The sequence below is a fragment of the Saprolegnia parasitica genome, assembly GCF_000151545.1.
Source record: "Saprolegnia parasitica CBS 223.65 unplaced genomic scaffold supercont2.2, whole genome shotgun sequence".
Lineage (NCBI taxonomy): Eukaryota > Oomycota > Saprolegniomycetes > Saprolegniales > Saprolegniaceae > Saprolegnia > Saprolegnia parasitica.
The window spans coordinates 1,503,714-1,525,319 of NW_012156396.1; the positions used below are offsets into that span (position 1 = coordinate 1,503,714).

General features: G+C 61.7%; 8 protein-coding genes across 8 annotated transcripts in view; 3 read left to right on the forward strand and 5 right to left on the reverse strand.

The window, feature by feature from the left end:
* Positions 1-472: 472 nt before the first annotated feature.
* On the reverse strand, positions 473-3,746 carry SPRG_01203 (hypothetical protein; the record flags this gene model as incomplete). The annotated part of the gene is made up of 10 exons (XM_012339395.1): positions 473-1,084; positions 1,135-1,418; positions 1,462-1,543; positions 1,595-1,662; positions 1,711-1,841; positions 1,888-1,970; positions 2,021-2,137; positions 2,186-2,813; positions 2,859-3,694; positions 3,735-3,746. 10 exons carry the CDS (start codon positions 3,744-3,746, stop codon positions 614-616), a joined length of 2,712 nt encoding a protein of 903 aa, XP_012194785.1. The 3' UTR covers positions 473-613.
* A 1,177-nt stretch (positions 3,747-4,923) lies between these two features.
* SPRG_01204 (hypothetical protein) lies at positions 4,924-5,331 on the reverse strand (the record flags this gene model as incomplete). Its single annotated transcript, XM_012339396.1, has 1 exon — positions 4,924-5,331. One exon carries the CDS (start codon positions 5,329-5,331, stop codon positions 4,924-4,926), a length of 408 nt encoding a protein of 135 aa, XP_012194786.1.
* A 1,036-nt stretch (positions 5,332-6,367) lies between these two features.
* SPRG_01205 (hypothetical protein) lies at positions 6,368-7,823 on the forward strand. Its single transcript, XM_012339397.1, has 4 exons — positions 6,368-6,824; positions 6,870-7,440; positions 7,486-7,572; positions 7,620-7,823. Exons 1-4 carry the CDS (start codon positions 6,382-6,384, stop codon positions 7,782-7,784), a joined length of 1,266 nt encoding a protein of 421 aa, XP_012194787.1. The 5' UTR covers positions 6,368-6,381; the 3' UTR covers positions 7,785-7,823.
* Positions 7,788-8,886, reverse strand: SPRG_01206 (hypothetical protein). The gene is made up of 3 exons (XM_012339398.1): positions 8,742-8,886; positions 8,432-8,698; positions 7,788-8,375 (listed from the first exon to the last, which is right to left on the reverse strand). Exons 1-3 carry the CDS (start codon positions 8,814-8,816, stop codon positions 7,833-7,835), a joined length of 885 nt encoding a protein of 294 aa, XP_012194788.1. The 5' UTR covers positions 8,817-8,886; the 3' UTR covers positions 7,788-7,832.
* Positions 8,887-9,967: 1,081 nt separating this feature from the next.
* On the forward strand, positions 9,968-11,103 carry SPRG_01207 (hypothetical protein; the record flags this gene model as incomplete). The annotated part of the gene is made up of 4 exons (XM_012339399.1): positions 9,968-10,018; positions 10,062-10,150; positions 10,196-10,236; positions 10,289-11,103. The coding sequence occupies 4 exons, from the start codon at positions 9,968-9,970 to the stop codon at positions 11,101-11,103; spliced, it is 996 nt and encodes a 331-aa protein (XP_012194789.1).
* Positions 11,104-11,151: 48 nt separating this feature from the next.
* On the reverse strand, positions 11,152-16,338 carry SPRG_01208 (hypothetical protein; the record flags this gene model as incomplete). The annotated part of the gene is made up of 1 exon (XM_012339400.1): positions 11,152-16,338. The coding sequence occupies one exon, from the start codon at positions 16,336-16,338 to the stop codon at positions 11,152-11,154; it is 5,187 nt and encodes a 1,728-aa protein (XP_012194790.1).
* A 557-nt stretch (positions 16,339-16,895) lies between these two features.
* SPRG_01209 (hypothetical protein) lies at positions 16,896-19,461 on the forward strand (the record flags this gene model as incomplete). Its single annotated transcript, XM_012339401.1, has 4 exons — positions 16,896-17,149; positions 17,203-17,324; positions 17,354-17,530; positions 17,594-19,461. The coding sequence occupies 4 exons, from the start codon at positions 16,896-16,898 to the stop codon at positions 19,459-19,461; spliced, it is 2,421 nt and encodes an 806-aa protein (XP_012194791.1).
* A 445-nt stretch (positions 19,462-19,906) lies between these two features.
* Positions 19,907-21,606, reverse strand: part of SPRG_18965 (hypothetical protein) — a gene marked incomplete at both ends in the record, with an annotated part of 2,117 nt that continues 417 nt past the window's right edge. Inside the window, one exon of the mRNA XM_012339438.1 lies at positions 19,907-21,522. Coding sequence (XP_012194828.1) covers positions 19,907-21,522 — 1,616 coding nt within the window. The remainder of the gene's footprint in view (positions 21,523-21,606) is intronic.

A 21,606-nucleotide genomic window follows, 5' to 3' on the forward strand; every position in this document is an offset into this window, starting at 1 on the left:
CGCCGCTGTGACGTGGGGCCAGGTGGCGTGGGGATTGCGGTATGGGACACGGAGCGTCATATCCAAAAAGCGCTGATTATCACACGCCCGTGACGTGATGAGAAGCTGATGATGGCCGCTAGCTATGGCCGCGATGGCACACGACAACGTGGATGCAATGGGCAACGATGGGCGATTGCCAAATACAATATATATTGGCGCGAAGATGTTGGCCTAAGATACGATTTGCGTCGCGTCACGCTGATGATGGACGCGGTAGGGATCTGAGCAGAGGGCTCATCAACACCCCTTTTCTCAGTCGCCTATATGTTGCGCGTAGTATTACTGGAAGAATCCGACGAGTCACGCGTGCCAAGCAGCGAATGATTAGACTTTGAGAGCGTTTTCGACGGCCCAAGAGATGGCTACAACCGGCGTCGGCGTATTCCGACGAACTCACGCTGAGGGGCCAATTACTTACAGAGCCAACGCACTGGAAATGGCACTGCATTAACGCATCAGCACATTTATACCTCGCACCGCGAACGATCGAGAGATTCCTCAACCCCACGCACTAGCGTCCCACAATCTGGATTGAAAAACAACGACCGTCATCGAGCGACCAACGTTCTTTCTAGTCGTGCGCGTTCTCGGCCATCGTGTCCATCGAGCGCAGCAGCGGCGTCGTCTCGCGCGTGACGCCCTCGGCGAAAGCGCGCAGCTGCGGAAGGTCGGCGATCGATCCGTGGCGCGACTCTTGCGTGTAGAGCCGGCGCCGGGGCTCGTTGGGCTTTTGCTTGCTAAATTTAAGCTTGGCCCACGCCGCGAGGTTGGCCCACGTGTACTTGTGCTCGTCTTCGCCGAGCTGGAAGACCCAGAGAAGCACGGCGAGGCCGAGGTAGACAAGGCAAAACTGGAACGACCAGGGTGTTGGGAAGACACCGAACGCCGGCTGGATACCCGACGCCTCGACTTCAAAGGCGTGGATAACCCCCGTCCCGCTCAAGATCGACGCGATGAGCATCCAGAGACTCGCGTAAATGAAGTCGCGCTCAATGATGTGCACCATCGTCGACGCCAGCACGATCGCGGTCAAGAGGTACCCCTAACCCCGACGAATCAGCGTCCGCTCAAGACGATTAGGTAATGTAATACCTGGGACAAGGCGATCATGCCGTTCGGGTTCAAGCCTGCGTCCGAGAGCGCCTCGACGACGCGCGTCATGTTGAAGCCGTTCGGCGACGTGGCTGTGAGCGTGTTCTGCACGAGCTGGAAACCCCAGGCCGAGAGCGCGGGCACCATCCCGAGGACGACGGCCGTGCCGTGGTTGCTCTCCTGCTCCTTCTTCTCGAAGCTGCTCGCGGTGATGACCATGCCGATCCAGAGAAGAAACCCGACGCCCGACGAAATCGGGATCGTTCCAATGATCCACGGCGTTGCTACAACGATGCCAAGTCAGCTTACGGGCGCTCGGAGATGTACCGTTGAGGATCGCGAGGAGCGAGATGCAGATCGCATTCATGCCCAAGTACGCGTTGCGCGCGCCCATCGCCTTGTAAATGGGCTACGTCATCACATGCGAGGTAGGTACTAGAAGTTGACAGATGGGACATACGTGGCCGATGTAGACACCCGTCGGGAACGGGTTGCCGAGGCAGGCGCCGAGGATGGTCACGATCGAGTCTAATGCGATAGTTCAAGTGTTGAACTGTAGTTGCAAGCAGGTCGTACCGCCCAGGACGGACGTGATCGGGTCGTACTTGTCGCCGACGGCCGCCGCGGTCTCAAAGTTGGCGATCGCCGACATGACGTTGACGAGCACCATGGGCATGATGATGCTCATGTACTTCCAGCCAGCGCCACTACGCCGCATACGCTTCAAAATGCACAGCTTGTCGTCGACCGAACCTTGTGAGGGCGCGCCAGACGAGATGCATGTCCACGTGCGGGCCCTGGAGATCGAGCACGTACGGCTGCGTCATGGGCACAAACTACGAGAAGACGGGTCACGTCCTGCTCGATGATGCAGGTCGCCGCGTACGTTGGTCGACGCGCCCGTGTAGTACAAGACGAAGGCGATGAGCGTTCCGAGGAGGAGACTCCCGAGGCCCGTGGGCAGGTGGAAGGGCAGCTTGACACCGGCGCCGTAGCACACGAGCTAGACACGACAATATATCAGATCGTATAGACAAGAACGCGTTCGTACAAAGAGGAAGAGCGGGCCGAGCGCGATGAGAGGGTTTTCCCAGATCTCGAACGCGAAGCCCATGCTGAGGAACGTGAGCGCGATGCCCGAGACGGACGCGAGGAGCGCCGCTTTCGGAATCGAGCGCTGCAGAAACGACACAAAGGGCAGCAGCGCCATCTGCAAGAGCGCGGTCCAGATTGCGGCGAAGAGGCCGGCCTCCCACGCAGCCTCGAAGGACTGCGTCGCTTGGTACTCGGGCGCCATGATCGAGAGGCCGTAGGCGAAGACGAGGACAGTGTTGACGCCTTCGGGCAGCCCCGTCACGTCGTTCCGGCGCTCGTCGCGCGCGAGGCGCCAGCCTGCAAATGCAAAGTAGCAATTGCCCATCGTCGTCGTAAAGGCGGCCGCGGGAATGATGCGCGTGGTCACCACCTCGACCGGAAGGCCGCAGTGCGCCGGCAGCACTTGGTAGATAATCATGAGCTGCAGAATGCTCTGCACGAGCATGCCGGAGAAGGCGTCCCAGTCGCCAGACGTCAGCGACCACGAGCTCGGACTGAGCATCGCATGCGCCGGCGCCTCGCTCGTGTCTTGAAAGTACAAGGCCGCCGAGTGCGCCCAGCCGCAAGCGACTTGGTGCATGCTCCTACGACACCCATAGTATCAAGTGGATACGTTGATACAGTTGTACCGCTGGTGCAGCATCGGAATCGACGTCAAGTGCCGCTCGTTCGAGACAGTGCCGGTGCCGAGCTCGCCGTCGCCGCCGCGGCCCCACGCAAACGTGTCACCGTCGACGCACGCGAGCGAGTGGCGGCCGCCGGCGGCGAGGAGCGTCAAATTGACGTCCATGAGGGCCGAGCAGCGTACGGGGCGGAGGACGACGTCGGGCGACCCGTCCTTCTCGAGTTCGCCGAGCTGTCCGTACTGGTTCCAGCCCCAGCCGTACACGTCGACGGTGGGTGAGAAGCCGTCGATGCCAGCTGGCACGACCGCAAAGCAGTGCCGGAACCCGCAAGAGATCTGGACCACGCGCTTCCCGATGAAGGACGGGATCTCGGTCGGCTGCCGCACCGTGTCCGAGTGGCCGAGACCGAGCTGCCCGTAGAGTCCCCAGCCCCACGCAAAGACGCGGTTGTCACTGCTCAGCGCGAGCGTGTGGCGCGACCCGCACTCAATTGCCTGGAACGACGCAGGGTGGGGAATGGCCAGCGGCACGAGGCTGCACTCTGCGTCCGCGATACCGAGCGCGCCGTCCTCGCCAGAGCCCCACGAGTAGAGTCGGCCCTGCAGATCGATCGCGACCGAGTGCGCGCGGCCGCAAGCGACCTGCACGATGTGCTCGAGGTCCGGGACCTTGGTCGGCACGTGCAGCGAAGCCTTGGTGTTGTGGCCGAGCTGGCCTTCGTCGCCGCGGCCCCACGTGTACACGCTGCCTTCTTCCGAGACGGCGACGACGTGCGACCCCCGCGTCGCGACACGAGCGATCGCCACGTCATGCAAGTCGTCCAGCACCCGCGGCTCGAGCTACGCCGCTTCTTAGCGCTACGCGCTTTGCATAGCTTACGTACCTGTGCATGGAGGCTGTGGCCAATGCCGAGCTGGCCATAGTCGTTCTTGCCCCACGCGAAGACGGCGCCGTGAATCGACACGGCGACTAGACAGATCTTTTCGTCAGTGCTGGTCTAACTGCGAGGATCGCACCTGTGAAGCGACTGCCGCAGGCGAGCTGCTTGATGGTTGTTCGGTCGAGAAGCGACTGCACGACGTGCGGCTTGATGCGTGACTCGCGATCGTTGGTACCGAGCTGGCCGTTGCCGCCCAGCCCCAGCAGAGCACGACGGACGACTGGGCCTCGGTCGGCGCGAGCGGCGTTTGAGCGGCGAGAGCGAGCCCGACCGGCGGCTGCGGCGCGTCGGCGACTTGCTCGACGTCGAGCCACGTCGATCGTGCTGCGTCGGCGGTGGCATCCTGGCGTGTGTGGTCCGGAGGCAGGAGGCCAGTCCGTGTCAAGATCCAGCCAATCACCAATTGGGTCAATTGCGATCCCACCAATCGGCACGCGGTATTACTTGCAGTCCACTTGGCACTTGCTGAAGGTGGTGGTGTCGAGAACCGCCGCACACAAGCCGCGTCGTCTGCCCAAGGAGCTTTCTGGATCGTACTTGCTCCATGTAAGCAACTACATCCGGCTGTGGTGCACGATTCGGCAAACAGCCAGTAGTGCTCCTGGATCACAACTGCCTCTTTGCTACGACAGTATTTTACGATGACTGTACCTTGTGCCAATATTAGTGTTGTGTACCCCGATACGTACTGCGATGGGCGTGACGAGCCTTTGTCGCTGCGCCGCTCGTGGCGTCTGGTTACGACGCTGGTGTGGTACGTGGCCCCAAACACTTTACGTATTCTCTTGCTTGGCCCGAGCCCACCCTTGGCCCGAACGAATCAATGTGCAGCCATTGAGATGAACGCAAGTCAAGAAGCGCGAGGACACGTCGAAAGGACGCGTGTCTTGATCGCTGCGGTGGACTGCATCACGCAAATGGATGACGACGTTATCGTGGGAATAGCGTCGCGCTGACGCGGCGAGGCTGCGACGCGCAGTCGCGTCAACGTCCGATGATTATTAACCGCTCTTCCATTGTTTCAATGTATTACATGGCTGTACAGCTCGTCGAGACGACGACGACGAATAAATAAATAGACTACTCGCAGTCCGCGCCGTAGTTCCAGTGCTACGGCGGGCGATGCGTCTAGCAGGCGAGGACGCGCCGGCGCTTGGCCTGGCGCACCTGCCGGATCGCGCTCAGGCGGTGCATGAGCGTCGAGCTGTCGAGGTACTCTTCGCGCGTCGTCGCGGCTTGGAAGAGGATCGACTCGAGCTTCCGGGCGAGGACGGGCAGCTTCTGGCGCACGATGGCCGGCGCGTGCGGCTTGCAGCCGGCGAGGAAGGCCACGAGCTGCTTCTCGACGACCGCGCGCTCGGTGGCGACAATGTCGGCGCGCTGCGCGCTGAGGCAGCACGCGGCGAGGAGCGAGTGGAGACCGGCGTCGTCGTCGAGCGAGAAGGGCGTCTCGACGAAGCGGCGCTTGAGGCGGGACTGAAGCATGGCGAATTGCAAACTGAAAACGGAGGCCAGCGGCGTGGCCGTGCGACACATGGCCGATGAGCCACCGTGGCCGCCTCGGCGTGTCAGCGCTACTCACGCTGCCCGCTTGATGCGAGCGCGTCACCCTCGCCCGAATATCACATTCGGAGGCGTGTTTGCCGTAGGCCCCCTAGGTAAAAAATGATTTGAATGGAACCCCGCCCTCGACATAGCCAAGCAACGGTCATTCATTATGGGCGCAGTGATAGGTCGATCGGCGCGTGAAAGTTTGGCCTAGCTTCTCTCGGTCGAATGGAGTAGCTGACCCGATGGCAAGGTCACGCCGCGAGGTGGCGCGGGCCCGTTCGACTTCGAAGAACGGCGGCCGCGACGACGGCGCGTTCCTCAATGATCGGCACACTCCGTCATGTACTGTACATACGACGACTATCCTCCTGTGTGTGGATCGTCTATGGAAGCTCCGCCGCCTTTTCTGCTGCGGCAGCTTGCAGCGGCGCATTTTCGGGTGGACCCCCCAAGTCGACCTGAAATTTTAGGGCTGGTTGGACTGGGACACGGGTGCGAATGGCTTGAATTTGGTTGAGTTTGCTCTTGGCCAAAGCGAGCAAGAGAAGAATGCCAGCCGGAGTAGCTCGTGTAGAGGCCAGGTGGCGTGACGCAGGCGCCGCGTCGATGCGCGCAGTATCTAGCGCAGTTGCGTCGGATCGTCGACGCGCCCACTCCCTCGCATCACGCGTGTGCGGGACGTTAGGCGTGGAATGCTCTGCGCTTCGTAGAGTTAGTACGCCAGGCAGCACCTAGCGTGTAGCTGCCGCCGTCACACGACTGCTCATGGCAGCATTGTACGCGGGCACCGGATCTTTCTGTCGCATCTCAGGCACCAAAGGCAACGACGTCCCTTGGCAACGTATCAGAACCACAAGGGTGCAACCAACCCAACTTTATGAGGATAAGCAACCAACTCGACGAGTCCGTGGTCGCCGCGTGACGCAGTGGCTGTCCATTCGGCGACAACCAAAAAGGCCAGAGCTTTGACTAAGCTGCAATAAGATCGCCAAACGGGCGACAGTGGTTATCACTCGGGTATTTTTAGCTCGACCGATGGTGGAGACGCCGGCGGTAGATGCGCGCGTCGAGGAGCGAGGGGCCGAGGTGCGGGCGGGGTTTCCGTCGCCGCGGTCGTCGCGAGCCGTGCTCGACTCGGCGCGCCGACAGCAGACCGAGCGCACCCTGCTGCGGTCGCCCACGTCGCCGACGCGGCGGGTCCTGGACGAGAAGAGCCAGCTCATGCTCGAGGTACTTCAAGACTATGGCCCGTACTCGCCGCGAAGAGAGTACAGCTGCCGGTCGCTGCCCAAGCCCCGAAGCGAGGACTTTGTCTTGCGACACAACGCCCAAAACATCCACGACTTCAAGCAAGCGTACTCCAAGTCGTATGGAACGCTCAACCGCAAGCCGCCGCAGTTTGCGCTCAACTGCCCACCGACGAGCCCGTACGCCAAGCGCCCGCCGTCGCCGCCCCACCCACCTGCCGAGCCGCTTTGGTCGAGTTGGATGGTGGTGCGCTCGTCCTCATGCACCGATTGTAGGAAGCAATCCAAGCCCAATGTATGGGTCCTCACCGAGCACGGGCTAAGGTCGCTCGTGGGGGTCGCGACGCCGCACGCTGCGCCGCCGCGCCTCCTACCCTCCATCGCCAAGCGGCCGCCGGAAGCCTCGTCCTTCCAGGCCCACGCGCAAGTTGGGTCGCACATCGACCTCTCCAAGGACAACGAGTTTGCGAGCCTCGTGCGCCTGCACCACTACTCGCCACGGACGACGCCACTGCCACCGTCGACGGCACATGCACGCAACGCTGCGTATGCGCTAAGCATGCTCGGGCGGCCAAGCACGTCTCCAGACGTTGGTGGGAGTCCCGGGAGTGGCGGTCGCCGGCCAATGTCGTCGGAAGACCGAGCTGCCATGTATGGTTTCTTCGCCATGTCGTCGTCCCCATCAAAGTCGCCGCTGCGGTCGCCCAAGAAGCCGGCGTCGCCACCGAAACCCGAGCAGCTTTGCCCATCGATTTCGCTCAAGCACATGTCGCTCATGGAGGTCGAGCCGAGCATCATCAACTTTGACCGCGTCCGTCGCGGCCAAACGTACCACTTCCCCATCAAGGTACCCTTGGCTGCACCTCGCGGAGGCGGTGCAGGCTGCGCGTAGATCCGCAACTTTGGCACCAAGCAAGAGCGGTTCCGTGTCCGCTCGATCGCACTTAAGGCAGGCGGCGCCGAGTGCTCGACTGTCCAGGTACAGGCTTCGTCGAGCCTCCGACGGCGCCTCCCGATGCAGAGTAGGTCGAGTACGACCGAGAGAAGGCCAAGATTGCGCCGGGGCTCAGCGCGATGCTGCTCGTGATCGCCACGTTTGAGCGTTCTGGCGCCATCTCCGGCGTCCTCGATATTGAGAGTCCGAGCGGCAAGTGCGGCCTCGCCGTCATCGGCACCGTCGAGTCCTCGTAAAGCGAATGTAGGTGATCTTATTAAATAAAGGAGTTGTGGACTTGCAGTCTATAACCAATCTTCGTTCGATGGGTCTCGCTGCGCGTCCGAGCGCGACGACGTGCTGCTGCCCGTGCTGCTGTACTCGGCCGAGGATGGCACGTGGGACGGCGCGTACTTGAGGCCTTGCAGCTTGAGCAAGATGTCGCGGCGCTGGCGGAGGATCTCGGTCAGATCAATGTCCGACTCGCGGCTGCTGTCGCTGAGGTTCGAGAGCGTCAAGTTCCGTCGGCTGTTGCTCATGTTGGCGCGGCCGACGCCGACGACCGCGTCCGGGTTGACCGAGATGTTGGGGTTCGCCGGCAGTTGCAGCTGCCACGCGTTGAAGTGCGAAATGCGCTTGTACTCGAGCACGGTCTTGACCTCGCCGGACGCGTCAACCTCGTGCTGCTTTTGGCAGTTGATGCAGAAACCGACGCGGAACGGGTTGCCCTTGAAGTCCATGCACGTCTCTTCTTCGTCCGGGTCCTCGATGGGCTCGCCCCAGCGGGCGTGGATCACGCCGGGCGAGTCGGGCGGTGTGCCAAGGATCAAGTCGATGTCGATGCTCATCTGAAAATGGCCAAAATTAGCAGGCAACAAAATGTGGCGTTGGCCGTTCAACGCACCATTTCGTCGTTGGTGTCGGACCGGTAGAACTCGCCGTCACGCTTCTTCATTGGCATCGTCGTGTACTTGAAGCCCGTGCGTGAGTTGCCAATCTCGAGCGTGCCCGCCTCCTGCACGATCGGAAACTCCGAGTCCTTGCGCTTGTAGTTGAACGAGAACTTGGACGACTTGCGCCCGGCGCTGCTCGTCGACGACGACTTTGGCCGGCGCAACACCTCTTCGGCGTGGCTCGCGGACGATGGCTGCGTCGAGTCGGTCCAGTGGCGCTGCTGCAGCTCATGAGCTTGGCACACCTCATGGCGAGCGTACCTGGCGCTGCTGCACGGAGGACATGGAGTCCGTGTTGACATGCTCGAGGTTGATGCGCGCGCACGAGTTGCCCATGATACCGAAGGCGATGGGCGGCTGGTCGGCGGCTTGCTCGCAAGTGGCAGACCGGCCCACCACACTGGACCTTTTTTCGTTCTAGATTTGTATGCCATCTATCCGGATCCGGACCAGCCTGCAACCAGCTGCGCCGCAACTTCGTTTCCTCCTTAGTCGCTAGTCCTCAGTACACTGTACGACGAGCGCTGCGTGCACGTCGACCACCACCGTGTACGCGGCTGCATCGCCATGCCAACGCAGCCTGGCGTGCGACCTTGAAGCGCTGCACGTTGCGACGACTCGCAGTTAGTCGTTTAGTCGGTCGCGTGGTAGAGGGCCGGATTGTGGTCAGGATGGGACAAGTACCTTGCAAAGTGTACATCGCTACGGCGCCGCGTTCTCATTTGCGGTCGACTAATTATTCGTAATGTTGCGGCGCGCACGTCAGCCGCCGCAGATTATTTACCGCCGACGCCGCAGCGACCAACTACGTTCTTATTCGCATGCGCTCGAGGCGGCGCAGCAGCGCGAGAGCAGCCGGGCTCTGTGTGAGTAGCAATCGACGTGTAGAAGACGCGACGTGTGTCTCGCAAGACAGGATGGTTCTCCGCTTGGACGCTGAGACCAAGGGACATCAATCCACTGGTGAGACTCACAAACGACAAACGTCAAGTAGACTATTTGTACTTGCACGTCGTACTGATGCAAGCGAGATGACGTCCACGGTGCTTCTTGCGACGGCGAGATGCGCGTGGACTCTGAACGCGAAGAAGCCAGTCCTCGTAGAGTGGCGCCGTGTATCATCAATCGTCGCGGCTGGCAGATCTCCACTGCGACAGCACCACGAGCAACTAAGTGCACGAATGTATCGACTAACTAGGCACTCCGCAGTCGAAGTGAACTCCGAGTTGCGACGACGCGCCGCCATGCATCCAGACAAATAGAAGCTGCACCTCGTGTGCACAAGTATGCTCGGCAGATCCCTCCCGGTTCTGAGGATTAGTCGCTACGATTCGAGTCCGCCGCGAACCTGAAGCGCGGAGTTCGCGCGCTTCTGCCGCACAAACTGGGACCTTGCATTAAATAGCTTGTTGTTTGTATACCGAGTAAAATATACGCGATGCCGGCGTAGGATTGGTCCGCAGTCGAGGCCCAGATCGGATCGCGCCATGGACTCGGATTGGGCCTTGGCGTCGGACGGCGCCAACGACCCGCTGCGCGTCCACGTCTGCGACGAACGACTGCGGCGCGAGCTTCACCAAGAACGCCTACTTGCTCCAGCACCAGCTGAGCCACAGCGGCGAGCGCAACTTTGTTTGCCCGCACGACGCCTGCGGAAACACCTACCAACGGTACGCTGCCGCGGCCATGAGCCTCGCCGCCCACGCTTGCGATAGGAAAGACCACTTGGTCCGGCACGTCAAGGCTGTGCATGAAGGTACGTTGCACAACCGTACAATGCTCGTGTATCTGAGGCGGCGGCTCCGTAGACACCAAGCGGGCCCATGTCTGCGACCGATGCGGCGCCGCGTTCGTCTACAAGCACGGACTGAGCCGACATGTGGCGGCGGCGCACGACAACCCGGCGCGGCCGTACGTCTGCGCGGTGTGCCAAGCCTCGTTCAAGAAGAAGTCGGGATTGCAGGCGCACGCGTTTGTGCACACGGGCGTCGTGCCATTCCCGTGTCCCGAGCCCGGGTGCGCGGCGGCGTTCACCAAAAAGTGTCTACTGACCAAGCACACGCTCTCGAGCCACAGCGGCGCTTCGCTCACGATCGGTCTCCCCGACGCCAGCGTTGCGTTTACGTGCAGTGTGTGCCGTGCGACGCTGAGCTCGCGCAAGACGCTGCGCGAACACGAACGGTTGCACGAGAGCGCGCCGACGCGGTACCCGTGTCCCGACTGCGGCAAGACATACCTCTCCAAGACGAACCTCAACTCGCACAGGCGCACCGTGCACGCGCGGGCGCGGCGGTTCCCCTGCGATTTCTGCCTCGACGTCTTCTCGTACAAGCACGTGCTCCAAAACCACATTGCGCGGTGCCACACCAACACCGAGCCGCGGCCGCAACGTCGACAAGGGCTCTCGCAAGACAAGATCCGAGCGCGGCTCTTGGGTAGCCGAACGACGGCGATGCCTCAAGCAGACGACGACGGGCTGTGGATGCAGGCACTCGTGGATGGCATCGAGGCGAACGATCCCTCTATGGAAGCGGCGCCCGAGACCGCGCTGAATCTAAAGGCCGAGATCGCTTCCGAGGTTCTGGATGCCGCCACGAGTGTCGATGAGAAAATAGAGTTGTAGAGATTGCAAAACAAGTCACTTCTATGGTGTCAACATCCAGCTACACTGCTACGGGCCCCTGACGGCGAAGTCGTCAAGCGGGATGGCGTAGTGGAAGCGGCGCTGCCCGAGGAGGTCGAGCTCACCGCGGTAGCTGGGCTTGCGATGGAGCCGCCATAGCTTGATGTCAAACACATAGAGCGACTCTTGCCAGTAGCACGTGAGGAGACCGGCCATGGCGGCCGACGCTTGGTCGATGTACACGCCTCCATCGACGCGCCAGTGTTCGAGGTACAACATGTAGTAGCCTACCGAGCTCAAGAGAGCCGTCGGCAGCACGGCCTTGTGTCGATGTCGGTGCGCCCAGCACTCGTACTTGCCAGCGAGGGTGATGCAGCCTAGCACGATGGCGCCGTCGACTGCGATGCGCACGACGTTGCCAATCTCGATGAACGCGCTCGAGCACGAGAGCGCGGCGTCCATGTCGATGTAGACGCACGTCCGGCGCAGCGTGGCGACGGAGCCTTGCGGCCATGCCGAGGTAAAGACGACGGCGCCGACATACGTCATCAACGAGCTGTGCGTCGCGTAGTGCGGTGTGTGCTGATGCAAATAGCAGCTCAGGAGGTCGTTGACGATGTAGACGAGCCACGTGAGCTCCGAGGCGGCGAGGAGCGTCGTGTACCACGGCAGCGGCGGCGACCAGAGGCGCGTGCCCGCGTGCTGCGTTCGAAGCAGCGTCAATGACGTCGTGTTGAGGAGCCACATGGCCGTGACGGACCGGAGCATCAGGAGCGGACGGCCCACCCACACATGCCCCACGAGCCGGTTGATGTCAAAGAGGTTCCAGCCCTCGATGAGGCCGCGACACGCGAGGCTGTAGACGCCGAGGACGCCCGAGAGCGCGATAAAGACGTACGTGACGTACTTGGCGCACGTCTGGAAGAGGTACGCGATCTCCGTGGGCACGAGAGACGGGTCGAGGGTCAGCGTGACCGGGTAGATCGCGCTCGAGAGGATCGGGAGCGTGCCCGAATCGCCTTCAAACGAGACCACTTCGCGAAGCCCGATAGCCCACTCGTAGAGAAAACACCAGCCGTAGAAGCTCCAGTTGCGGTCCTCGTCGTCCAAGAGGTAGGCTTCGTACAGCGTTTGCTCCAGCGACCCGTTGAACGACTGCACAAACTGGATCAGGCGAACGCCGATCGCGACCACGTCGGCGTGGACTTTGGCGGTCGTTGCTGCGAGCGACTGAAATGGAGTCGTGTTGTACGCGTTAAGAAATTGGATGTGCGCCGCGTAGAGGCTCGCGCACGTGGCTTCGACAAAGACGTCTTGGCTGCAAAAGCCGTCGGCGTCGGTGGTGTTGGCGTCCAAGGCGAGCAGGGCAAAGAGCAGCTGGGCTGCCGTCGGCGACATGGCCTCGCTGTACCACCAGTTGCAGAGGTTGTTGACGCCAAACGACATGAAGAGCCCAAGCGACGGCTGGGCGCCGGCAACAACGCCGCCACAGAGAAGGTCCCCACCGACAATACTGACGTCGGTCAAGTGCAAGAGTCGGTGGGGCATCGGTCCGAGAAACGCCTTGGTTTGCAGCTGCGAATATACCAGCGCTGCATCGGGCTCTGTAAACAGCAGCGTTGCGAGCGCGTGCGTGAACGCACCGAGGTACGTGATGAGAGACGCCGGACACGGAACGTAGTTGGTATCAATGACACCAAACGGACCGAGTGCGGTGATAACGGGCGCAAGACCGGCGGGCAGTGGCGACGCGACCGAGCCGTTCCTGCGCAAGACGGCGTCGGGCGTCGTGTTGGCGTAAACAAAAGTTGCGGACGCGCGAACGAGACTACCGCCGCCGACGCCGGACGCATTGTTGGCGACGGCCCACAAGTCGCTCGCAAGTGCCCAGTACAAGTGCATCGACGTCTGCATATGAAAGCGGAACGACCCGGTGAACTGCGCGAGCGGCAGCGCGTGCGTTGTGCCGAGCGCCGTCCCCAATACCATCGCGTCTTGAAAGCCCGTGAGCTTGTAATTTTGCCACTGCAGGACGAAGCGGTCAATGCCATGCACGCGCCAGTAGGCGACTTCATCCGATATCGAGACGCTGTTGCTCGCGACGGTCTCCAGCCAGCGCCGGCCCGCCTCGGACCCCTGCAGATGCGAGGCAATCCCGATGCGGAACGACTCTCCCCAGCATCCGTGCCAGGCGTCCCAGTCGCCCAGATTGCGCAGTGGCGCCTCCAAGTACACGGCCGCGTTCGATAGGTACCTCGTCTTGCAGCGCACGTGCCGCGCCGCCGTCGCTGCCATGGACCATTGCCGGTCCAAGTCAACGAAGCAGTATTGCGTAAACATCCACGGCAGCTGACACGGATCCATGGCCCGAAGGCCGGCCACAATGCCGTCCAAAGCAGCGTCAGGCCGGAAGAGCTCTCGCCGCGCCAGTGTCGGAGACCAAAGCACATTGGTGTGGGTACCGCTGTAGTCGGCGCCGACATCCCCGAGCGACGGACTATCGAGCGAGAGCGTTGTGTCGGACGCGAGGAGGAGCTCAAAGTTGATGCGCTTGGCAAGGTACACGTGCATGCCGGATGTGTTGAAGCCGGACCAGCCAAAGTCGTTCGAGAGCCCGGTCGCGAGGACGCCCAAGTACGCAACGTTGCCAGACAACGTACACGCAAGGTACGCGATGCCTCCGACCGCTAAGCTGCGATGGTAGAGACGCCAGCTACGCTTGTCCACAGACACTGGCGGCCGCGCGTCGTGGAGCAGCATCGACGTCGGGGAGTTGGGTGTCGGTCTCTGCACGAAGAGCCAGAGCTTGCTATCAAAGAGCCTTCGCTCCGACGTGCGGAAGATCCCACACATCGCCAAGACGGCGTCATCCAACGCGGTCGCGTCGTCCAGAAAAGCCAACGCAGCCCACGAGAGGTACGGCGAGGCATCGAAGTGTTTCCGAGGCGGCTGCGGCGGCTGCAATGCAGCTGCAACCAGCGTCGCGAGACCGGCAGCGAGCACGATGGCGGCGATCCCCAGCGCTCGATACCAGCTCCCGACTTCCACGGAGCCGCTACTGCAGTAGACCATTTGGTCCATGTTCATCGTGTGGCAGCTACGACGGAGTGTTGCCGAGACTTGAACTGGTGACAGGACGTCAAGAAGAGCGATGCAAAGCCCGCAGAGTGACGTTGAGAATGGCGCCACCCTCTTGAGCGTGCCGGGGCGACAGAGGGGCGCAATGAGCTCGTGCAGCGCATAAAGGAGCCAGTTGGCCTCATTCGCGAGAAGGCACGAGGTGAGCGGGGATCGCGGCAGGATGGCGAGGCTGCTGAGCGCCGGTGTGGGCGCTGCCGTTAGCTCGCTCGTGGCCAAGATTGCGACTGCCGTTGCGCCTCGAACAAGGACTGCGACGCGCGTCACCCATACAGAGCTTGTGATGCGGTTGAAGAAGAACCAGTCGCGGGCGTGGCGGCGTCGACGACGCAGCATTAGTAGGGCCACCACCCCTACCAAGACGAGCCAGAGACTCACTGTCGACGAGAGGACGCGCAGGTAGGTGCCCAGCATCGCTGACGGCGGCGTGCGCGTCGGAGGCGCGGGCGTATACGCCTTGGAAATTGCCACGATCGTCTGCACGTCGCCTTGGAGCGAGAGCACTTCGCGAACGTTGGTGGCCCAGTCGTAGAGCATCATGGCGCCAAAGAATGCCCAGGACGGGTCCAGAATCTGCTGCAGCTGGATCTGCGGCGCGTCACTGGAGTTCGCAAAGACGTACTGCGTCAGCGCAATTGGAGGCAGCGCCGCGACCGTCATGTTGCCGAGCGACAGCATCTGCGCCGCGGCGTGGGCGCGTAAAAAGGCCGCGCTGCAGTCCGTGGCTTGGGTGCCGGGACACTGGGCGCAAAGGGCGCTCGATGATGTTGTGTTGGTAAAGGCGGCGGCAAAGAGGCTCCGCAGCGGGTCCCACGGCACCGCCAGCGGCATCTGCGTGCTGCACGCATCGTCGTAGCCAATGACCTCTTGCACATACGTCTGGCGCATCCCCGTGAGGCAGAGCAGGTTCCCGCCCGCAAAGCGAAGCGACGGGTCCTGCCATTGCAGCGGCGTTGGCGTCAGCAGCATGGAATTGTCGGCGGCGAGTAAAAAGTGCTGCAGCGCGGGACTTCCTCGAGCGCCGGCAGTCACTGCGGCTTGGAGCTGACGCACGGCAGCGACGAGCGTGGCCGGTGGCGGGACCCAGACGGCGTCGATGGCCCCGAGGAGGCCGACCTGCGCGTGCAACGCGGCTGCCAAGGCGCTGAGAGGACTGCCGTTGTTGTACGTCTCGATCAACCTCGGGTTCTCGTCGGCCCAAAAGCTCGGCGTGCTTCGAATAAAGCTCATGTTGGGCGCCAGCGCGTACAAGTCGTCGTACAAGAGACCGTACAAGTTGCTTGTTGTCCAGTAGAGCGACGGCGACACCTTCTCGATCGCCTTGATCGGATACGCGTACTCGAAACGAAACACGTTGCGCAAGAGAATCGTCTCGAGGAGTCCCGTGTGGTCGCGGTTGCCGTACTGCAGCACGAATCGACGGCAGCCGTGCGCAGCCCAGAACGCCACCTCGTCCGCCGCGGGCACCCGCGTGTGGGCGTAGAGGGCGGCGACATATGCAGCGCCCTCTGGACCCGTGTCGGCGATCGGCTGCGTAAAGTAGGCTGCAAATCGCCCTTGCGTCAGCGCAGCAAACGCGTCGACGTCGGTGTTGCGCAAAACGGTCTCCATGTATACGGCCGCGTTGTCGCTCTGGAGGCGTAAGCAGCGGGCTTGGCGCTGGAGCGTGTACGCCATCTCGTAGCGCCGCTCCAGGTCCACCCAGCAGTACGGCGAGACCATCGTGAGCACGTTACTTGGCAACAAGCGTCGGAGGCCGTCGACCGCGTCGGCCATCGACGTGAGCTGCCCAAAGAGCATGAGACGCGGGTACGCCGGCGAGAAGCTGCCGATCGCGCTTGACGCCAAAACCGTCTGCGTGACGTCCAGCACAGGCTCGGTGGCTTCGAGGAGCAGCTTACTGGTGAACACAGCGGCGAGGCTCGAAGACGAGGAAGGCATTGCCGGCCAAAAGAGGTCGTTGGCGAGGTGCTCGGACGAGAGCAGGAGCGCGACGACGCTGAGACCCATGGAAGACACGAGGTAGAAGACGCCCGCCATGTCGTACAGGCGCGCCCAGCACGATGCCTTCACGGGCACGAGCGATGGCTCGTCCATGCGACTCGCCGGTGAAACCGCGTGGGTTGTTGATGATGCCATCGTAACGGTCCCGTCTCTGTCCGACCGATCATTTGTGACGTCGCGGGTGGCGGAGATGGCGCCGGCGAGATGCCAGCAAATCGAACGTACTTTTCACTGCCGATGGCCTCATGGACAGATAGTAACGAGTCGTGCAGCCCAACGCCACTGGAAGACTTCCTCGGCCTGCAGAACGGCAATCACCGCAACAAGCTCACACCCACGTCGTACAGTTCGCAGGAGGCCTCGGACGCCATGGGATGGGTGCGTGCACCTCGAGGAGCTTCGTCTAGAACGTGTCCGCCTCTTTCTGACCGTCCGTTTGGCACCACATGGTCCGCTATTGCATATCCGATGCGCGTTAGTTGCACGCTACACGATGCCTGGCTTCGATGCTGGCTCTGCCCGCGCTTGTGAACAGCAAAGCAAATAGATGATGCATGGCTGGCGTCGCCAACACAGATACAGTGCTCGTCGGTGGGATTCCCAGCGACGTGGCAACGATGGCTCATTTTTGAATTCGCCCTCGACTACATATGCTGCGTTTTGCTGCGTTCGCGGTTGCGGCTGTAGATGCCGCCGATCAGTGCTGCTTCAAGGACGGCGATGTCATCTCGCTCCGATCGGACACCGGCAACTACATTGGTCGCTGCGACAGCTGTGTCTCGAACGGCGCCTACAAGGACTCGGTGTTTGTGCACGTCAAGACGCCCGCCTCGTCGCCGTGGGCGCAGTGGACCGTCGTCAACACGGGCAACGGCAAGATCGCTCTGCGCGCCGACTCGGGCAAGTACTTGTCTCGGTGCAACAACTGTGCGCCGGGGGCAGCGTACCCGGACGAAGCCTTGTGCACGTCAATGACTGGACGACGGCGCCGTGGGCCCAGTGGACGTGCAAGGAGGCGGGCAACGGCAAGGTCGCTCTCCAAGCCGACTCGGGCAAGTACTTGTCTCGGTGCAACAACTGTGCGCCGGGGCAGCATACCCGGACGAAGCCTTTGTGCTCATCGATGATTGGACGACGGCGCCGTGGGCCCAGTGGACGTGCAAGGAGGCGGGCGACGGCAAGGTTGCTCTCCAAGCCGACTCGGGCAAGTTCCTCGCACGCTGCAACAACTGCGTCGGTGGCGCGTACCCCGACACCGCGATGGTGCACGCCAAGACGTTCAAAGGTACGAGGTATGCGCAGTGGACGATCGTGGCAAACGGCAAGCAATCGAGCAACCGTTGTCAAGCTCCGACATCAGCACCTACGTCAGCACCGACTGCTGGTCCTGCGACCGTGACACCTGCACCCACAACTACGACGCCAACTCGGACCACGGTGACGCCTGCACCCACGACGGTGACGCCTGCACCCACGACAGAGACACCCGTGCCGACGACAGCGACACCCGTGCCAACGTCGTCGACGCCAGCACCGACGACTTCGACGCCGAGCCCTACGACCGACGTGCCGACTCCGACGACGGTGACGCCAGTACCGACGCCTGTGCCAACGATCCCGGCAACACCAGCTATAAGCACGGAGACGCCAACGCCGACGCCCGCGACAACGGTGCCGGCTACCGATACGCCTGTTACGCCGATGCCCTTGCCCACGACAGAGTCGCCTCTTCCGACAACGGTGACGCCCGCACCCACGACTGTGACCCCGGCCCCGACGACTGAGGCGCCCACCACGTGCACCCAGTCGCGTGTCCGCAAGTCTTGGTCGTCGCTCTCTGATGCTGAGAAGACGACGTACAAGAGCGCCATCGCCTTGGCGATGGACTCGGGTCTCTACCAGCGGTTTCTCTCCATGCACTACGACCAGATGGGCAACATGCAGGCACACAACACATGTGTCTTCATCTACTGGCACCGGCAGTTCCTCGTCGGCTTTGAGAACATGCTTCGGTCGCTCAAACCAGCGTTCGCGTGCGTCACGATCCCGTACTTTGACTACATCAACGACAACACCAAGTACATGGCCGGGACGTGCACCACCATGAACACGTGCTCGCCGATCTTGAACGAGCTCGGGAGCGCGACCGCCGGGATGATCAAATCGGTCACGTTTGGCGGCAGCACGGTCTCGGGTCGGTGCGACGCATCATTCCCACTCGACCACTTCAATGAGAACGAAGGCGCGGGCACGAACGGTGCCAAGTGCGTGCCCCGGGGCAGCTACACGTCGACGTACTTTCCGGTGGCTGTCGGGTACACGAGCATCAGGGCCGCGATCCTCGGTGACAAGGATGTGTCGACCGTCAACACGGCGATCGAGGGCTCGGCGCACAACTACATGCACAACGCGCTCGGCGGCGCGATGACCAACCCGTTCGTTTCGCCCGCGGACCCGATCTTCTACTCGCATCACGCGACGATCGACGCGCTCAACGCTATCTACTACAAGTGCCGCGTCGCCTCCCAAGGCTTGACGGACGATCAGAAGCAGTCGAGTCCGCTCTCGTTCCAGGGGTGTAGCGTCAACGGGTCGCCGATCACGGCCACGTCGTCGATTCTCATGCGCGCCATCATCGGTGGCCAGACCATTGACGTCCACTCGGAGGCGTCAACCAAGGCTTTCTTCAAGGACGTGCCGACGCAGTACTACCAGCTCACAGACAACACGAACCTTGGCGTCAACAGCTACAGCTACGAGTTCGAGGGGCTTCTCGGAGACCTCTACACCAACTGCGGCGCGGCCGCGTCCGGGAGCCTCCGCCAGCTTACGTATGGAACGGACGACGGCCCCATGAGCGCGTTCGGACACCTTCAAAACTATGTGAACCACCGCCAGAAGCACAAGCACGTGGCCAAGTACACTAAGTGGCGGCGCTCGCTGACCAAGGCCGCGAAAGGGTACGGCTGGACGGACGAGAAGGTCGAGGGCGAGATCTTCAAGGTCGTCGTGTCGTATTACTACTACTGCCTTCCCGGCAGCGTCACGGACCTCAGCGACGAGTTCAAGGCGCTGTGGCATGTCTCGACGCCGTCGCAGCCGATGCAAGTGCTCTCAAAGCTCCTCGACGGCTCGGACCCGATCCAGCTCGCTGGCTGGGAAGACATCAACCACGAGGCTTTTGGCTGCCGCGGCGACTCCAAGCCAGCGTACTAGGCGTCTCTTTCACGTATTGATTGCTTTGTGTGGCATCTGCTAAGCCACGAAACACGATGTTGTTTTCGATAGTCAAAAGCGGCTTTGCTCACTGGCACAGTGTCGATCGACTTCCAACATTGCAGGGAAGAGTCGTGTCGACTTGGCGTCATGAAGCGTTTTGCGCCACAATTTTCGCAGCCGACCAAGGTGCCGCCCATCCGTGTCATTGCATATTCCTGGCGGCACTGCTCTGCCTGCTTCTCACCATCATGCCTTGCCAGCGACGTCTGAAACGAGTCGTAGGACTTGGCATAAGAGCCCAGGGGCATGATAGCATAGTCTTGCTCTCCGCATTCAACCTTCTATTGGGTATTCTTCGGCGTCCACAAGACAGTAGCTCAACAATAAATGGTGTAAATGAGCTGGTTAATGCAAACATAGTCTACTACCGACACGTGCCAACTCAATAGGCTGGGCCATTTGCGCATCCGAGGAGTCGGTTGAGCGCTTGCCAGCCCGGGATTTGGATCGGGTCGGAGCCGTCGAGGATCTTGTTGAGGACATCCGTCTGCTTGGACGTCGCCGTCTTGACGTGCCATTGCGCCTTGAACTCGGCGCTAAGCTCCGTGACGCCGCCAGGAAGGCAGTAGTGGTAATACGCGACGACCATCTTGTTGATCTCGGTCTCGGTCTTGGCCGCCGGCCACCCCAGCCCGCGCGCCACCTTGGTCACCGCCTTGCGCCAGCTGTTGTACTTGATAAGGTGGCCGCCGCTGTTGGGAACGATGTAGTTCTGGAGGCTGCCCGTCGACGAGTGCGACGACTTCGGTGCGGCCTCTTCCTTCAAGCTGCGGAGACTCGACGCCGATTGCAGACCCGCCGTGCCGCAGTTGGAGTAGAGGTCGCCGAGAAGCCCGCTGAGCTCGTAGCTGTAGCTGTTGACGCCAAGGTTCGTGTTGTCGATGAGCTTGTAGTACTGCGTCGGCACATCTTTGAAGAAAGCCTTGGTTGACGCCTCCGAGCGAACATCAATCGTTTGGCCGTTGACGACAACACGCATTCCAATGGCGGACGTCGCGGAGATAGGCGACCCTCCGACGGTGCAACCTTTAAACGCAAGCGCTTCGGTTTGCTTCTGACCGTCCGAGTAGCCTTTCGGGGCGACGCGGCACTTGTAGTAGATGGCGTTGAGCGCGTCGATCGTCGCGTGGTGCGAGAAGAAGATCGGGTCCGCGGGCGAAACGAACGGGTTGGTCATCGCGCCGCCGAGCGCGTTGTGCATGTAGTTGTGCGCCGAGTCCTCGATCGCTGTGTTGACGCTCGCGACGTCGTTGCTGTTCATGATCGCGTTCTTGATGCTCGTAAAACCGACCTGGGACGGGAAGTAGGTCGACGCGTACATGCCCCGGGGCACGCACTTGGCACCGTTCGTGCCCGTGCCTTCGTACTGGCTGAAGTGGTTGAGCGGCGACGTTGCGTCGCAGCGGCCGCGGATCGACTGACCGTTGATTGTGATCGTCTGCGTAGATCCAGCGGTCGCGCTCCCGAGCTCGTTCAAGATCGGCGAGCACGTGTTCATGGTGGTGCACGTCCCGGCCATGTACTTGGTGTTGTCGTTGATGTAGTCAAAGTACGGGATCGTGACGCACGCGAACGCTGGTTTGAGCGACCGAAGCATGTTCTCAAAGCCGACGAGGAACTGCCGGTGCCAGTAGATGAAGACACACGTGTTGTGTGCCTGCATGTTGCCCATTCGTTCGTTGTGGATCGAAAGAAACCGCTGGTAGAGACCCGAGTCCATCGCGTTGGCGATGGCGCTCTTGTACGTCGTCTTCTCAGCATCCGAGAGCGATGACCAAGACTTGCGGACGCGTGGCTGGGTGCAAGTGCTGGGCGTGGACGACGTCGGTACGGGCGTCACAGTCGTTGGCTTTGGAGTTTCCGTGATCGGAGATGGCGTGGGAGCAGGCGTGACCGTTGTGGGTGCAGGAGTCACCGTTGTTGGAGCAGGCGTCACCGTTGTTGGAGCAGGCGTCACCGTCGTGGGTGCAGGCGTCACTGTCGTTGGCGCAGGCGTCACTGTCGTTGGAGCAGGAGTCACCGTTGTCGGCGCAGGCGTCACTGTCGTTGGAGCAGGAGTCACTGTCGTTGGAGCAGGAGTCA

Coding starts and splice junctions, on each gene's coding strand:
- SPRG_01206 (XM_012339398.1), bottom strand. CDS start 8,816: ATGGGCAACTCGTGCGCGCGCATCAACCTCGAGCATGTCAACACGGAC. Junction 8,699..8,741: donor CCTCCGTGCAGCAGCGCCAG/GTACGCTCGCCA, acceptor GAGCTGCAGCAG/CGCCACTGGACCGACTCGAC. Junction 8,376..8,431: donor CCGACACCAACGACGAAATG/GTGCGTTGAACG, acceptor GGCCATTTTCAG/ATGAGCATCGACATCGACTT.
- SPRG_01205 (XM_012339397.1), top strand. CDS start 6,382: ATGGTGGAGACGCCGGCGGTAGATGCGCGCGTCGAGGAGCGAGGGGCC. Junction 7,441..7,485: donor CGTACCACTTCCCCATCAAG/GTACCCTTGGCT, acceptor GGCTGCGCGTAG/ATCCGCAACTTTGGCACCAA. Junction 7,573..7,619: donor CCGAGTGCTCGACTGTCCAG/GTACAGGCTTCG, acceptor GATGCAGAGTAG/GTCGAGTACGACCGAGAGAA.